Source organism: Salmo trutta, chromosome 3, assembly GCF_901001165.1.
Source record: "Salmo trutta chromosome 3, fSalTru1.1, whole genome shotgun sequence".
Classification (NCBI taxonomy): domain Eukaryota; kingdom Metazoa; phylum Chordata; class Actinopteri; order Salmoniformes; family Salmonidae; genus Salmo; species Salmo trutta.
Window position 1 is genome coordinate 35,783,100 of NC_042959.1, and position 17,855 is coordinate 35,800,954.

At 47.5% G+C, this 17,855-nt stretch overlaps 1 protein-coding gene across 2 annotated transcripts in view; it reads left to right on the forward strand.

Annotated features, from left to right (window-relative positions):
* The first annotated feature begins 9,537 nt into the window (after window positions 1-9,537).
* The window catches only part of LOC115174484 (A disintegrin and metalloproteinase with thrombospondin motifs 2), a 190,802-nt gene continuing 182,484 nt past the window's right edge, over window positions 9,538-17,855 (forward strand). For both annotated transcript variants that reach the window (XM_029733045.1, XM_029733055.1), the window contains exons 1-2: window positions 9,538-9,931; window positions 12,144-12,586. In XM_029733045.1, the coding sequence (XP_029588905.1) occupies window positions 9,847-9,931; window positions 12,144-12,586 (528 nt within the window). In that variant the 5' untranslated portion in view covers window positions 9,538-9,846. The remainder of the gene's footprint in view (window positions 9,932-12,143; window positions 12,587-17,855) is intronic.

Sequence of the window (17,855 nt, forward strand, 5' to 3'; positions counted from 1 at the left end):
CACTGGAAGCCTGGTGCGTGGTGCTGGCTTTGGGGACACCAGACTGGAGACACGCACCTCAGGGCTAGTGCGAGGAGGGGGAACAGGACGTACTGGACTGGGCTGACGCACTGGAAGCCTAGTGCATGGAGCTGGTACTGGAGGTACCAGACTGGAGACACGCACCCCAAGGCTAGTTCGAGGAGCGGGAACAGGACGTACTGGACTGGGCTGACGCACTGGAAGCCTAGTGCGTGGGGCTGGTACTGGAGGTACCAGACTGGAGACACGCACCCCAAGGCTAGTGCGAGGAGCAGGAACAGGACGTACTGGACTGGGCTGATGCACTGGAAGCCTAGTGCGTGGTGTTGGCTTTGGAGGCGCCAGACTAGGGACACGCACCTCAAGGCTAGTGTGAGGAGTGGGAACAGGGTAAACCGGACCCTGAAGACGTATTGGAGGTCTGGAGCGTACGGCCTGCACAACCCTTCCTGGCTGAGTGCTTAATATAGCCTGGCCACGCTGAAGAGCTTCTATCGATTGCACCGGCCTTTGAATGCTTCTTCCCGATACATTGCGCACTTCCGCATAGCTCGGTGCCTTCTTCATTCGTTGCTCCTCATAATAAGCACGGGGAGTTGGCTTAGGGCTCACCCTTGGCCCAGCCAATCTTCCCTTGTGCCCCCCCAAAAAATGTCCTGGGGCTGCCTCTCAGTCTCCGCCAGCTTCCTTCGTTTATCCTCCCAAAATCTTTGTTCATCCGCCCATGTCCATCCTTCTCCCCGATGCTCCAACCCCCATGTACCTGCATAGCGTTCCCGGTCCTCTCCAGTCTTCCTCCATGGTCCTTTTCCAGCTAGGATCTCCTCCCAAGTCCATGACTCCCAGTAGTCCACCTGCTGCTCCTTCCTCCGCTGCTTGGTCCTTTGGTGGTGGGTAGTTCTGTAATGGGTGTCGTAATGATCAGACCAAAACGCAGCGGGAATATGTATACTCATCTTCTTTTTTAATGGCAGAAAGAAGGGAAAACCGAAACAAACACGTATACAAAAATAACGACGATAACGAAACAGTCCTGTCAGGTGCACATACACTAAACAAGGAGACAACTACCCACAAATCCCATTACAAAAACACCCCTATACATGGGACCTTCAATCAGAAGCAACGAGGAGCAGCTGCTTCCAATTGAAGGTCAACCCCATTAACTAGACATAGAAATAGAAAAAGACTAGAACTAACATAGAAATACACTTACATAGAACATAGACCAAAAAAAACCCGGAACACATAAAACAAACACCCCTCTTACATAAGCACATAGCCCAACAAACCCCGAACCACATAAAACAAACACCCCCTGCCACATCCTGACCAAACTACAATAACAAATAACCCCTTTACTGGTCAGGACGTGACAGGTCAAAAGTTGTGTAATATGAAGGGAATAGCGTACCGATTGGGATTCAGCCCTAAAGGAAAAAATAGGATGTTCAGAGGAATAACAAGGTCTGGATCAGGGAGTGATAGGCGGACATACCAGCCAGGTCGCTCAAGATTCACTTCGAAATTGGACGTCCATCCATGTCCCGAGAACTTCGGGAGACACCTTCAAAACCCGCTACTAGAGGCAACGCTATTACCATCAAGTAGGCTTTGGTTTTGCCAGGGCGTTGTGGACGGGGATGGTGATGGACATAAGGGGTCTGCCGCCGAAGGGTCATGTGTTCAATCCCAGTTTGGGATAGGGTGTAACTCTATCCCAAACCTTAACCCTGACCTTAACCATTCAGAATGAATTCCTACATTTAACCAGCCACAAGGAGCCGTGCCAGGAGGCACAACTTATCAACCATTGCAACCCAGGGTGTCAAAAACAACTTTTACATTTTAGGTTTGGAGCAACATGTACATTTGATGTTTGGAGAAACATGGATGAACGTCAAAATCTGAAGTAAATAAGTCAAACCTTGAGATCAGCCATTATAGAGATGCGAAAACTGAGGAGAGGAAACAGTGTAGGAGTGCAAGGACACTTCTCTATCTCTCCCCTGTCCACTTCACCTAGACCTGAGAGTCAGAGTGGGTGTATGGTTGATCCAGTCAAAGACAGGGTAGGGCAGGCGGACCAATTAGATGACAAGGGAAGCCAGCCTGGACCAATGAGATAGCAGGGGAGGGCAGGCTGGACCACTCAAAGACAGGCGAGGTAAAGGTGGACCAATCAGAAGGCAGGGGAGGGCAAGCTGGACCAATCAGATGGTACTAGGGCACACCTATCTGCTGTGAGGCTGGAGGAGATCTAGGACAAAGGAAGTCAATACCTGAGACAGAGAACGGGATGAGACACCTGGGACAGGGCTCTCTGTGTGTGTGTGTGTGTGTGTGTGTGTGTGTGTGTGTGTGTGTGTGTGTGTGTGTGTGTGTGTGTGTGTGTGTGTGTGTGTGTGTGTGTGTGTGTGTGTGTGTGTGTGTGTGTGTGTGTGTGTGAGTGAGTGTATGTGTGTGCGTGTGTGAGTGTATGTGCGTGTGCACGTGCGTGCGTATGTGTGTGTGTTGTGTGTGTGTTCATTTGGAGGCAAACACGCTAGGGAGGGGAGAGGAGAGTGAGGCTTGAAGCAGCTACGGAAAATAAACAACTTGCATTGCTCTTTGAGTATGCTGTGTCTGTATTTGAAGTGCAAGTAAGAAGGAAGGCATTACAAGCAGGTGGCTCTTGAAATCTGTCTGCCTAATGTAAAGTATTATGGAACAAATCTGCCATGTTGGTTCTGGTAAGGTGACATATTTTGTAATTGTATTTATTATGGATCCCCATTAGCTGCTGCCAAGGCTGCCCAGCTCTTCCTGGGGTCCAGCAAAATTAGTGTGGCTTCACAGTCCCCGCTGTTCCATAAGGTGATTTTTTATTGGTTGTATTATGGCTGCAAGACAGTGTTCCAGGTACGCGTCCAAAATGGCCTCGCATTCCCCATTTAGTGCACTTATTTGACCCAAAACCTATGGGGGCATGTTGGATGAATATAAACAGACATGCTTTTTCTTTGCTCAAGAACTCGATAGCGTCTATAGAAGCTGTCAGTGGTGATGCATGGTGACTACTTTATCGCAGTATCTAATAAATCATCCAATGTTTGCTCCCTTCACCCTGCAATTGGCTGGGTCATTGTTTCTCTTCCTGCTACGTCTTGCTGTCACATCTTTATTGTTCCTACTGATCCAATGGGCCAACCTCTCTATCAAAACTGGCTCTCATAGTCTCACGACGGAGTTATACGTTCATCCATGTTTCTCAGACATCAAGTTTAGGCATTAGCACCGATTTTTTGCTAAGTTTACAAATTAACTCCGAAATCTTAAGATTAGGCATTAACTCAGAATGGTTAAAGTAAAGGTTAAGGTTTGGGATAGACAAAACAAAAATCAAGAACATCTTTCCATTGCTGGATTTGAACTTGCAATCTTTGAAATCAGACGCTAACGCCCATCTGCCGCCCTCATCCACAACACCCTAGCAAAACCGAAACCTACTTATAGGTAAGAGCACTCACTGTTGCCCCTTGTGACCGGTTTCCACCTCATCTCCCGACGTCCTCAGACATGGATGAACGTCGAATACTGACTTGTATCATGGGTGACCTGGCTGCTCTATCAATGCCACCTCTCAAGTACTGTGGAGGATTCATGGTACACACACGCGCAAATGCACACGCAAATGCACACAAATGCACACTTAAGCCTGACATGGTGCAGGTTTGATGCCTGGTCATGTAACCTTTCAGAGGTACAATTAACACCTGTCCCAGTGCTCATATGGCATGGTAATCCATGCAAACACATGGGGGACTGCTGTCTGACCTCAGCAAGGACACTTACTGTCTCACAGGGAAAAGAGAGGGGAGAGGTGAGGAGAGAGGGACACAGAGAGTCACACATAGAGAGAGAGAGAGAGAGAGAGAGAGAGAGAGAGAGAGAAGCCTTGATCTCCCTGCAGCCCTCAGCTGATGTTTCCACACAGTTTCATAAGTTATTGTGAAAAGGGAAACCCAGACGCGAGCTGCCCAGTGACGCGAGCCTACCAGACGAGCTAAAATACTTTTATGCTCGCTTCAGGCAAGCAACACTGAAGCATGCACGAGAGCATACGCTGTTCAGGATGACTGTGTGATAACGCTCTCGGTAGCCGATGTTAGCAAGATCTTTACATTTACATTACATTTACGTCATTTAGTAGACGCTCTTATCCAGAGCGACTTACAAATTGGTGCGATCACCTTATGATATCCAGTGGAACAACCACTTTACAATAGAACATCTATATCTTTTTTTTTTTGGGGGGGGGGGGTCGAAGGATTACTTTATCCTATCCCAGGTATTCCTAAAAGAGGTGGGGTTTCAGGTGTCTCCGGAAGGTGGTGATTGACTCCGCTGTCCTGGCGTTGTGAGGGAGCTTGTTCCACCATTGGGGTGCCAGAGCAGCGAACAGTTTTGACTGGGCTGAGCGGGAACTGTTCTTCCGCAGAGGTAGGGAGGCGAGCAGGCCAGAGGTGGATGAACGCAGTGCCCTTCTTTGGGTGTAGGGACTGATCAGAGCCTGAAGGTACGGAGGTGCCGTTCCCCTCACAGCTCCGTAGGCAAGCACCATGGTCTTGTAGCAGATGCGAGCTTCAACTGGAAGCCAGTGGCATGTGCGGAGGAGCGGGGTGACGTGAGAGAACTTGGGAAGGTTGAACACCAGACGGGCTGCGGCGTTCTGGATGAGTTGTAGGGGTTTAATGGCACAGGCATGGAGCCCCGCCAACAGCGAATTGCAGTAATCCATACGGGAGATGACAAGTGCCTGGATTAGGACCTGCGCCGCTTCCTGTGTAAGGCAGGGTCGTACTCTACGAATGTTGTAGAGCATGAACCTACAGGATCGGGTCACCGCCTTGATGTTAGGGGAGAACGACAGGGTGTTGTCCAGGGTCACACCAAGGCTCTTAGCACTCTGGGAGGAGGACACAATGGAGTTGTCAACCGTGATGGCGAGATCATGGAACGGGCAGTCCTTCACCGGGAGGAAGAGCAGCTCCGTCTTGCCGAGGTTCAGCTTAAGGTGGTGATCCGTCATCCACACTGATATGTCTGCCAGACATGCAGAGATGCGATTCGCCACCTGGTTATCAGAAGGGGGAAAGGAGAAGATTAATTGTGTGTCGTCTGCGTAGCAATGATAGGAGAGACCATGTGAGGATATGACAGAGCAAAGTGACTTGGTGTATAGCGAGAATAGGAGAGGGCCTAGAACTGAGCCCTGGGGGACACCAGTGGTGAGAGCACGTGGTGCGGAGACGGATTCTCGCCACGCCACCTGGTAGGAGCGACCTGTCAGGTAGGACGCAATCCAAGAGTGAGCCGCGCCGGAGATGCCCAACTCGGAGAGGGTGGAGGGGAGAATCTGATGGTTCACAGTATCAAAGGCAGCAGATAGGTCTAGAAGGATGAGAGCAGAGGAGAGTTAGCTTTAGCAGTGCGAAGAGCCTCCGTGACACAGAGAAGATCAGTCTCAGTTGAATGACCAGTCTTGAAACCTGACTGATTTGGATCAAGAAGGTCATTCTGAGAGAGATAGCAAGAGAGCTGGCCAAGGACGGCACGCTCAAGAGTTTTGGAGAGAAAAGAAAGAAGGGATACTGGTCTGTAGTTGTTGACATCGGAGGGATCGAGTGTCGGTTTTTTTGAGAAGGGGTGCAACTCTCGCTCTCTTGAAGACGGAAGGGACGTAGCCAGCGTTCAAGGATGAGTTGATGAGCGAGGTGAGGTAAGGTAAGGGAGAAGGTCTCCGGAAATGGTCTGGAGAAGAGAGGAGGGGATAGGGTCGAGCGGGCGGGTTGTTGGGCGGCCGGCCGTCACAAGTCGCAAGATTTCATCTGGAGAGAGAGGGGAGAAAGAGGTCAAAGCATAGGGTAGGGCAATGTGAGCAGGACGAGCAGTGTCGTTTGACTTAACAAACGAGGATCGGATGTCGTCAACCTTCTTTTCAAAATGGTTAACGAAGTCATCCGCAGAGATAAACAAAACAAAAACAAAAAAAACCTTTAAACAGGTCAATATTCACAAAGCCACGGGGCCAGACGGATTAACAGGACGTGTACTCAAAGCATGCGTGGACAACTGGCAAGTGTCTTCACTGACATTTCAACCTCTTCCTGACCGAGTCTGTAATACCTACATGATTCAAGCAGACCACCATAGTCCCTGTGCCCAAGGAAGCGAAGGTAACCTGCCTAAATGATTACCGCCCCGTAGCACTCGTAGCACTCACGTTGGATTGCGGGAGGATGCTGTTGATGGCTCACATCAACAGCATCCTCCCGGATACCCTAGACCCACTCCACTCCAATTTACATACCGCCCCAGCAGATCCACAGATGACGCAATCATAATCGCTATCCACACTGCCCTTTCCCAACTGGACAAAAGGAACACATATGTGAGAATGCTGTTCAATGCTGTTCAACACCATAGTGCCCACGAAACTCATCACTAAGCTAAGGACCTTGAGACTAAATACCTCTCTCTGCAACTGGATCCTGGACTTTCTGACGTGCCGCCCCCAGGTGATGAGGGTAGGCAACAACAAGTCTGCCATGCTGATCCTCAACACTGGGGCCCCTCAGGGGTGCATGCTTTGTCCCCTCCTGTACTCCCTGTTCACCCACGACTACCTGGCCAAACATGACTCCAACACCTTCATTAAGTTTGCTGACGACACAACAGTGGTAGGCCTGATCACCGACAACTATGAGACAGCCAATAGGGAGGTCAGAGAACTGGCTGTGTGGTGAGGGGACAACAACCTCTCCCTCAATGTGAGCAAGACAAAGGAGCTGATCGTGGACTACAGGAAAAGGCGGGCCTTACAGGCCCCCATTAACATCGACGGGCTGTAGTGAAGCGGGTCGAGAGTTTCAAGTTCCTTGGTGTCCACATCACCAACAAACTATCATGGTCCAAACATACCAAGACACTCGTGAAGAGGGCATGACAAAACCTTTTCCCCCTCAGGAGACTGAAAAGATTTGGCCTGGGTCCCCAGATCATCAAAAAGTTCTACAGCTGCACCATCGAGAACATCCTGACCGGTTGCATCACCGCCTGGTATGGCAACTGATTGGCATCTGACAGTAAGGCGATACAGAGGGTAGTGCATACAGCCCAGTACATCACTGGGGCCAAGCTTACTGCCATCCAGGACCTATATAATAGGTATGTAAGAGGAAAGCTCATAAAATTGTCAGAGACTCCAGTCACCCAAGTCATAGACTGTTTTCTCTGCTACCGCACGGCAAGCGGTACCAGAGCGCCAAGTCTAGGACCAAAAGGCTCCTTAACAGCTTCTACTCCCAAGCCATAAGACCGCTGAACAATTTATCAAATGGCTACTGGACTATTTACATTGACCCCCCCCATTTGTTTTGTACACTGCTGCTACTCACTGTTTTTTATCTATGCATAGTCACTTCCCCCCTACTGTACAAATTACCTCAACTTGCCTGTTCCCCCGCACACTGACTCGGTACCCCCTGTATATAGCCTCGTTATTGTTATTTTATTGTGTTACTTTTTATTATATTTTACTTTAGTTTTTTTGGTAAATATTTTCTTAACACTTCTTGTTAACTGCTGGTTAAGGGCTTGTAAGGAATCATTTCACGGTAAGGTCTACAATTGCTGTATTCGGCAAATGTGACAAATAATGTTCGATTTGATTTGATTTGATATTGTTATGTTTTTATTAAGCCGTATATGAAAGGAACAAACAGGCAAAGAACGCTGCAGCATCTCATCCACAGCATGTCAAACCCACAAACATACTAAACCCTTCACCTGCCGCCAATTAAAACATCACAGAATCACACATCAATACAACACGACTTTGACAGAACACATTTTTTGACAAAACTGGTTGTAACTGGTATCTATTTCTCTATCACAAAAGCTGTTTGCACATGCACAGACGATGAACATGTAATTCCCTGCCTCCTGTCAAGCGCAGCTCTAGCTATAATAACCTAAACAAACACACAACGGTCTGGGAGAAGGATATTAGTGGAGTCTCCCTCCCTTCCTCCCTCACAGCTTCTCCAAGTGTACTTTTCAAGGTGCGGGGCTTGGGTATCTCCATGGCAACAGTGAAGCAACCAGGAACAGAGGAGGGGCGGGGAGTGTAAGGGGGGGGGGTTAAGGGGGGGGGGACAGGAGGGTGGGCGGGTGGGTGGCAGACGGGGCTGCTGGGTAGGGTTTGGAACATTGTGACATTTCCCAGCAATGCCACGAACAGCTAGAGCCGAGGAAAGGGCTGGGCTCACTTCACAAGGAGTGTGTCTGTGTGTGTTTGTTTTCTGTGTGTGTGTGTGTGTGTGTGTGTGTGTGTGTGTGTGTGTGTGTGTGTGTGTGTGTGTGTGTGTGTGTGTGTGTGTGTGTGTGCGCCTTCCTGCCTGGCGTGCGTGCATGTATGTGTGTGTGGGAGAGGCCGAGGGCGATTCTACAAACCCTTGAGGGCCTTCATGTGATGTACTGTAAATACCTGGTGAAAGATCTCCTCTCTCTCCCTCTCTCTTTCTCTCTCTCTCACACACACAGACACACATACAGGTGCAGTGTCTCTGTTAGTATTGTGAGGACCTCCAGGTGTTATTGGACTGTTTTTACCTGCATGCACCCACACTGGCCCAGATATACAGTACCTCACCCTATCCATTTATCTCTCTCTCTCTCTCTCTGGCCCTCCCATTTTTCTAACTTTCTCTGCCTGCTCTGTCTCTCTCCATATCATACAACCCCATATTTCTCTCTCTCACTTTCTCTTTTTTGCCACACCGCAGGCGGTAATGAGTTGACAGCCCAATCCTATAACGGATAATGAAGCTGGATGTAACATAGGTGCATGAACTCACAGTGTGTGAGGAGAAAGGAGAGAGACCAGACCACACTACACAGGCAGAGGTCACAACAAAGCTCAAACATGGAACGGACTTTTCTTTTCTTCTCTTTTCGTGTACTTTACTTAATTTCCAAAACGTTTTAAAAGTGAAGGTGGGGCAAGGTTCTGTATACCACAATGAAAGAGGATGCCTAAAGACTGGACATGAAACGTAAGATGCTTTATATTTGCCTTCAGTTGTGCTTTATCATTCCCCTCCCGACCTTAGTCTTTTAGTTCCGTCTGCCGCCACGCAAGGCGATGTTGCACCACTGCTTATTCTGACTCCGGACGCTCACTAGATATTCAAAGTTCATGCAAGATTTTCAGAATGGTGCACAGTGTTGGCGGCGTGACCAGTGAAACGTGCACTCCAAACATAATTGATTCGGGAGAATAGTTTAAAGTTACAAAACAACTTTTTCCACTATTAAATTACTATTTCTTGGGTGGAAGGGGAAAGGTTGGTCATTTTCTCAGACTTTCCTCTCATTTATTTAAGCTGTCATGAACTGTCAATCAGTCGCAGCACGCCCAATGTTTTCAGAACTATCCTCATCTACCTCGCGCCTCTCTGCGTGAGTACAGTCAGAGAAATGTGTGGGCGCGTGTGTATGTGTATGTAGAGTCGGGGAGTTGTCAGAGCGCAGAGGCAAGGAGCAGCAGCGAGAGAGAGAGAAAGAGAGTGTGTGTGAGCGAGTGAGATTGAGAAAGCGAGAGAGAGACAGAGAGAGGGAGGAGTGAGCGAGAGAGAGAGAGCGCGTTCTCTCCGGGTGCACTTGGCAGTTAGTTGCGGGCTGCTGTGCTGTTGCTGTCGTGGCGGTGTGGCTAGTCGCGGGGAACTTTAGCACACTGGAGCCCGAAGTCCCACTCTCTCACCTGCGCAGTTCGGAGCTGCCATGGGTCTCGCGCCTGGATTGACTATCTTAATCATTCTGTCGGCCTTTCTGCACACGAGTGGCCTATATATCGCCAGTAGCGTAGGTACGTAAACGTGGGACTGTTTATGTTTACAATATTTTGCTGTTTCCATACGCTGGGGGTCAATTGGGTAGACGCAACCTTCTGCGCGCCCAACATAGTAGCCAGGGCTGTAGGCTGCAGCTACTGTATATACACACCCTAAAAACGTCCCTTTTCAACTTTGGTTTAGTGGATGGATCAAGGTTAGTGGATCAAGGTTCCCGATACTTTCCCCGAAGGTTGTTCTCTCTCTGTGCTGTGTCAGGGCAGGCAGTGTTGTTAAGTGTGCGTTTCTCTCTCTCCTCTCCTCATCCCGCTCCTTGACGCGGGCGGGCGGTTTAGCATTTCGGACAGTCAGGGCAGGGGAATTCACTTTGGCTGTGTTAGGATGCAAGGATAGGTTTGTTGTCGGCGTTTGCCATGGAGTAACCTTATGTGATTAGGTGGAGATAGAAGCTATCGATTTGGTCACAAGAAGGGAAGGGTCGGATGTTTTCGATTAGAAATGAACATCTAATCTCCGTTACATTAGAGAATAACAATAGTCCTAATAATAATAATAATAATAATAATAAACATTGCAGAATAATAACATTACGCTTAGTATCGATATCTCACTCATGTTTTGCAGAAAACTTTTATTTAGCGACCATGGGGAAAGGATATAGCCTATCAAAACATGTTGGGCTCTGTTATCATGGAATCAGACATGGAATCAGATTGATAAAATCTTGCAGGAATCAAGTATGTGGTGCACCTCACCCTCGCCTGCTTATTTGCACCGCTATTAAATAATGATCTCGGTTACACTCATTACAGCCCAGTGATGAAAACAAAACACCATAATATGTGTTATCTGTGTAAAATATATCTGTTTCGATAATAATAATGCAAGTGATATTGAGGAGGACAGCGGAGAGTCGTTAGTGTCACTGATGTGATCTAGTGCTGTGGCTTTGAGTAGAGGGTAGTGATATGTGGGCGAGGCGCAGCGTTCTGTCACTAGCGCCCCGGAGGGAGCATCTCTCTCACGCGTCTAAAAGCTGCCTCCGAGGGAGGTGTCACTGTCAGTGTCACAGTTATATTGCAGTGCGTCGCCAAGAAAACGGCCTACAGTGCATTAAGACCTGATTATGGGGAAGTAATAATGATGGTGATGCAATAGGCTAAAATACATTATATTAATTAGGCTGCATGTCTCTCCAAATGTTAACTCCATTGTAACCAGACTTCCCACAGCAAAACAAGCTGAAATTAACTACTCTCATCTGCTTGCTCTGCTCTCATATTTAGCCTCACATTTAAATGTCTTACCATTTTCTTTTCAGGACAACCATGGCTACAAGTGGAATATAAAAATGTACATAAACAGTTGCATTCATGAGTTTTATTGAAAAAGGTAAATAAAAAATTTGGTCAGCCAATCAAAAACCGGATAAAAAAAATGAATGTATAAGAATGCTGAAAGTATGGATATTGTTTGCTCATTGGGAAATTAATATCCTACTAGTCAGTGTCAACTTAGAGTTTGTGACAGCAACTATGTGAACTTATTACAGTATTATAGACACTATGTCCTGGGATGTCCTATGATCTTCTATGTAGAACCCCTTACCTTTGACTCTTGTGTGGCTTGTGAGTGTCATAGAGCAAACCGCACACAGCCCATCAAGGGCGTGGGGTTGCATCTGGTTTCAGGGGTGGGGTGTGTATGTTTGTGTGTCTCTGTGTTGGATAGGCTTATCTGTTTGAAGTCCATGCATATTTTCTCTGTGATCAAGAAGGGATGCCATTAGGAATGGAACATGACATCTCTAACATAACCCCTCCCCTTTTCCCTAATTCTCTTTCCCAACTCTGCCTATCTCTCTCTGTCTACTTTTCTTATTCTCTCTCATTCCTGCCCTTTCCTATCCTCCTCATCTCTCCCTTCTCCATCCCTTCCTCATCTCCCCCTTATCCTCCCTCTGCATTCCTCTCTCACCTCTTCTCTCCTTCTTCTCCTCTCCCATCCTATCTCTCCCACTAACCTCTCTCCTCCTCTTCTCTCTTCTCCTCTGCTCTCCCTCACCACCATCCACCTATCCCCTGTCCTTCTCCCTCTCTCCCTCCCCCTCTCCCCACCTCCACCTGTCCCACTTGTCCCTCTCCACCCTCTCCTCCCACCACCCTTTTCTCCCTCATTCCCTATCCACTTGTCCCTCTCCCATCTCTCCCCTCCTCCAACCTTCAGACTCCCTGCAGCATGTCCTGGGGGAGTATGGACTGGTGAGGCCCGTGAGCGTGGACGCAGACGGCCGCTTCCTGTCCCACGCCGTGTCGGCCGGCCGGCCGGGGGTGGGGGCGGGGCAGCCCCATAGGCGCTGGAGGAGGGAGACCGGAGAGAACGGGGGAGGAGGAGGAGATGAAGAAAGAGAGGAAATGTACGAGGAGGATGGAGGGCCCCGAGACAGACAGCTTTACTACAACGTCACCGTCTTCGGCCGGGAGTTCCACCTGCGTCTGCGGCACAATGCGCGACTGGTGGCCCCCGGAGCCAAGATGGAGTGGCACGACGATGACGACAGCAACGGGACAGCCACGCGCTCCGAGCCACTGCAGGGAGACTGTTTCTACGTGGGTGATGTCACAGACACGCCCGGAGCCACCGCAGCAATCAGCAATTGCGACGGCCTGGTGAGTTTGGGTTGTTTGGGTTACTGTAGAGAATGTCTGTGTCCGCTGTGAACAGTGCCCATCTAACTGTCTCTTAGCACTGTTTCACTTCTGTACTGGGTTTGACAATTGTCCCGCTCAAGTTTACTGCGCTGTATAGAATTTCCTGTGCGGTTCTTATTGCTGATTTGTGGCGCTTTATCGAGCTCTGTGCTTTATGAAAATCTAGCTCATTTGACTGGATGCATTGTATTGGTGATGTTTCTGTTTTTCAAATCTGTTTTTGTCTGTTCGGGACTGTGTAAGGATGTTTCTCTCAATTTAGATGGCCTGGAAGGCCTGTGGAGTGAGGTTATGAGTCGCCATTCCTATCCCAATCTTTAGATTGTGTGTGCTTATGTGTCAACAACTGCGAGAGAGAGAGAGAGAGTGAAAGAGTGAGAGGAGCCATGTCCGAGTTTCCATAGGAACGCCCAGTGCGTAGACAGAGAGAGAGACAGAGAGAGGAAGAGAGAGAGAGAGAGATGGAGAGAGAGAGAAGGAGGGAAACACTGAGAGACAGAGACAGACAGAAACAGACACACAGAGAGCGAGAGAGAGAGGGGAAAGAGAAAGAACTCTACTGTGTAACCCCTTGACTTGTCTCTGGTGACTCAGCATGCTTCCTGGTTGACCCCAGGGTTCAGAGGTCATGGAGGGGTCATGTTGCTATTTTGTTGATGCTCCACCGTGAGGCCCGCACGACGTGTGTAGTAGCTGAGTTGTGTCACCTCTCTCAGTCGAAGTCAGAGAGAGGTGACACAGTAGTCTGAAGTTTATTATACAGATGTCATTTGATATATTGAAAGAGGCTATGTGATTTGCTTGAGTGTGTTTATTGAAATGATCAAATCAAAAGATTAAGAGTTAGTTGTATTTCTGTTGTCAATGCAATGTTAGGTAGGTATTTTGAAGACTAAATCGACTGAGCGATGAGTTTGAAATCTCATGCATGGATATTTGGTCTGTGTGTTTGTCTCGGGGGGTGGAGGAGAGGGAGGCAGGCCCCAATGACCTGCATTTTTTGGTCTCTGTGGGACTGTGTATGTGTGTTTGACCTGCCTGCGGAGAAGAGAGGATGAGAAGAGGAGGACAGGACCCCTCCCCTTAGGGAGTAAGAAGAGGAGAAGGGAGGGAAAGAAGGGAGGAGAGGATGTTCCTTCATTAGACCATTGTTCATTAGTCGACAGCCAACAACTGGAGCCGTTTAGAGCTGAGTACACTAGGGACCCTTTGACCAGCTGAGAGAGCAGGCACCCAGCCAGCAGCCACACAGCAGCCAGACAGCCAGCCAGTAGCCAGCCAATATACTGCCAGCATGGGCACAAGGGGCAGGCCCTACACCACCTCTCCTCTCTGCTCTGGCCTGCCCCCAGCTCACTGCCTGGCCACTAGCCACAATCCAGAGAGAGGGAAAGGGAGAGAGAAAAAGAGCGAAAGGGAGAGTGAGGAGATGGGAATGAAGGGAGTGGCAGAGGGGTGAAGGAAAAGACAGGGACATAGAAAAAGAGACAGAAGGGGAGCAAAAGCAGAGTGTAGAGAAACCAAGAGAGAGACAGGGAGAGAGAGAGAATGAGAGCAAGGGTGGTGTGGAAAAATGAATGGTCTTTGAGGTAAATTGGTTTCTTGTGAAGAAAGAGTATGTGATCAACTGGTGAGGTCTTGTTGAGTAGTTGAGGAGAGGCAGCACAGTGGGGGAAAGGGCGTTGGAGATGGTGGTCATGTGGTGGTGGAGTAAAGGAAAATTAAATTACAGCATGACTGTAGTATGACCCCTCCCTCAGACTCCCCCACATGTGGGAGAGAATTAGTTTTAGTGGAAGAATTTCAGTACAGAAATCACAACCTAAACTTACCTAACCTAGCCTCTTGGAATATTTTATACGTGTGTGTGTGTGTGTGTGTGTGTGTGTGTGTGTGTGTGTGCGTTTATAAACCTCGTCCCACTAATGGCTTTCCCCCTGGCCTAGCATACTCGGTCAAAGCTACAGAAGCTGTTCAAAGTGTGTGTGTGTGTGTCATTCTCTGCTCTCCTGTATGCATTAGAAAGACAGCCAGGCTGGAGAAAGAGAGAGAGTGTGTGTGTGTGTGTGTGTGTGTGTGTGTGTGTGTGTGTGTGTGTGTGTGTGTGTTTGGGGATTTTTCCATAGCAGAGGGAGAGAGAGAGAGCAAAAGATAGAAAGAGAGAGAGCGAGAGAGAGCGATGTGTGGAATGTACAGTAGTGTGTGTTAGCCTAGAGGAGAAAAGAGGAAAGGCAGTTCCTGCTGTTCTTCTGTTTCCTGCCACCACTGTCCTCCTCCTCCTAGCCCAGACCACAGACAGAGAGAGGTGGATAGAGGGAGGAGGAAGAGAAAGAGGAGGGAAAGGGAGAGAGAGAGGAGGGAGGGAAAGGGAAAGGGAGCGAGAGAAGGAGAGATAAACAGAGCGAGAAAGAGATCTGTATAAACTTGAACTGATTGCCTGATCCCAACACATGGACTGTACATAAATATGTTTTGTACTGTAAACTATTAAACAAAATAGCAGTCTTCATAAAGACATAAATTCTCACAGCCATCTAAACTTACATTCCAGATGGACCAGGCTTGAGATAATCAGAGGGTACAGCCAAATGATAGGGCGGCATTGTGTTGCCGTGAGAACATAGAGTCAGACAGGTATACAGGTATGGATTCAGCCAATAGGAAGGCCCGGAGAGGGAGTGAGGGAGTACTTCATTGGCTGGAACTGGAAGCTGGGCAGAGAGCATAAAATCACATATAGAACTGATGATTTATGGGATCTCTATGGGTCCCAGGCCTTTCTCTAATGTACGTCTCAATCTAACAATCAGACAGACAGAAAGACAGATTGACAAAGGGATGGACGGGTGGTGGATGGCAGACCTGTTATCATCCCTGCTAACCTTTAGCAACAGGTGGGAGAACACCTGGACAGCAGAGACATGTATTACACCCACACACACAAACACAAGTCGCGCACCCCCCCCCCCCCCCACACACACACACACACAAGCACACCCGCACACACACACACACACACACACACACACACACACACACACACACACACACACACACAAACACACACACACACACGGTCACACACTGTCTCCAGCATATGGCAGATACATGCATGGTGAAACAAGTGTTGAGCTCAATTCAGAATACATTTGAGAATGCCTCAAATTCTAATTCAATTGTTGAATTGGAATTTAATTTGAATTGAAGTAGTCAACAGGTTGTGATGACTTGAGTTAATTATAGTGAGAGCATGTATTTGCTGAATGAATATATAGTGCAATGAATGATTTATTTGGCCACTTTTGTGTAAGGTTTTGCCGAAAGAGTTTTGAATATTGAAACATGTGTGGAAACAGGTGAATAGTGTTTACGCTTATGGGAAATGTGTGTGTGTTTTTGGGAAGGACGTAAGACTATGGGTTTTTGTGCTACAGGAACCAGTTTTTGTGTTGAAGCAATCGAGAAAAACTGTAAAGGGAATAGAATTGAATTCAGTGAAATTAAATGAAATTCAATTGCCTCTTCTATTCTATATTAGGTGTAGTCTATAGAAATATGCAGGTAACAGCCAAAATTAAGGAAACACCAACATAAAGTGTCTAAATAGGGTGTTGGGCCACCACGAGCCAGAACAGCTTCAATGCACCTTGGCATACATTCTTCAAGGAGGGACGCGACACCATTCTTCCATGAAAAATTCAATAATTTTATGTTTTGTTGATGGAGGTGGAAAACTGGCTCAGGCGCCGTTACAGGATCTCCCATAGGTTTTCCATTCGGTTGAGATCTGGTGACTGAGAGGGCCATGGCATATGGTTTAAATCATTTCCATGCTCATCAAACCATTCAGTTACCGCTCGTGCCCTGTGGCCGGGCCCATTGTCATCCTATGGGGGCATAGCCATGGTAGCAAATATAATGGCCTGCCCAGCATTTTTATACAGTACATGATGGGATGTTAATTGCTTAATTTCCTCAGGAACCAGACCTGTGTGGAAGAACCTGCTTTCAATATACTTTGTATCCCTCATTTGTGACTCGTCTCAGGAAACTCGGCATATGTCGCGCGTCACTACTTCACAGGAGCGCCATTTGAGGGTAATCATTTTTTTATTCATCAAAACAGAATAACTATAAAAAAAACATATGCATAACCATGGTAGCAATTGAAAGAGAACCGTTTGGAGATTATGGGTAAATTATTGGATCAAAGGTGAGGACACATGAGTTCACCTGACACAAGACTGAATCCAAACATTACCCTGTTGAAATGATGTGCATTTTACATTTACTGTACTTTTCACAGCATTTGTCCATAACGTAATTTGAAAATACTCTGGATACATTCAGTAACACAATAAGAATATTCATTGATATTTTGGAGTATGTGCAAGATATGAAAAAAACTATTACAAGGGCTTGAGTGAGAGGTCTAACATGTGTCTCAAAGTGGCCACACACCTCTCCAAACTGTGCACGGTTCCTAAATAATTTCAATGCCTTCAACTATAAGGTGCTTTTTTTGTTAGCTCTCTTAGCTTTGCCATTGAGGAACTGAAGCAAGCACACTTGTAGGTTTTTGTACAGGAACACAGCCCTGTTGTCCCCACCATCACACAATTACTGTTGTTGTTTACGCAATCTAAAAATGTTCCATCATTTGAAGGCTTAATTTATTTCCAGCATGGATAGCTTCAGTACGTTATAAAATATGATCTTACAGGGTTAGGCTTTCAAACGGCACTTCAGACAAAGAGATTGTAATTTTGATGCGCATAGAATGGAGTCATGAGTCAAGTGTGTGTTCCGTGACTAATTTTCTTCACTATATGACAAACATTCTGTTCAGGACAACCCAGGGTATAACGCATGTCATCTTTGTAACTGTGGATCAAACATATTGATCATAAATGTTGATACTGTAAATAACATGAGTTTTCAAATATGGAAATGGTAAGTGCACATTTGGACTCATGGGTGTGTGGTTTGCTTGTATGACATCAAAGTGGTATTTATGTATTATAATCTTCAACGACTCATCTTTCAGAACACATTGCCCTCAGTCAGCCAGCAACAAATGTGCAAACGTAGCCCAATTTGCTGGAGGGATGGGGGCATCTTCTTGTCGCGCTCGGTTCTCAAGTTTATAACTGCTGTCAGTCAAAACTAATGCAGTGCTGTGAAGCAGAGCACCTACAGTGAGGAAAAAAAATATTTGATCCCCTGC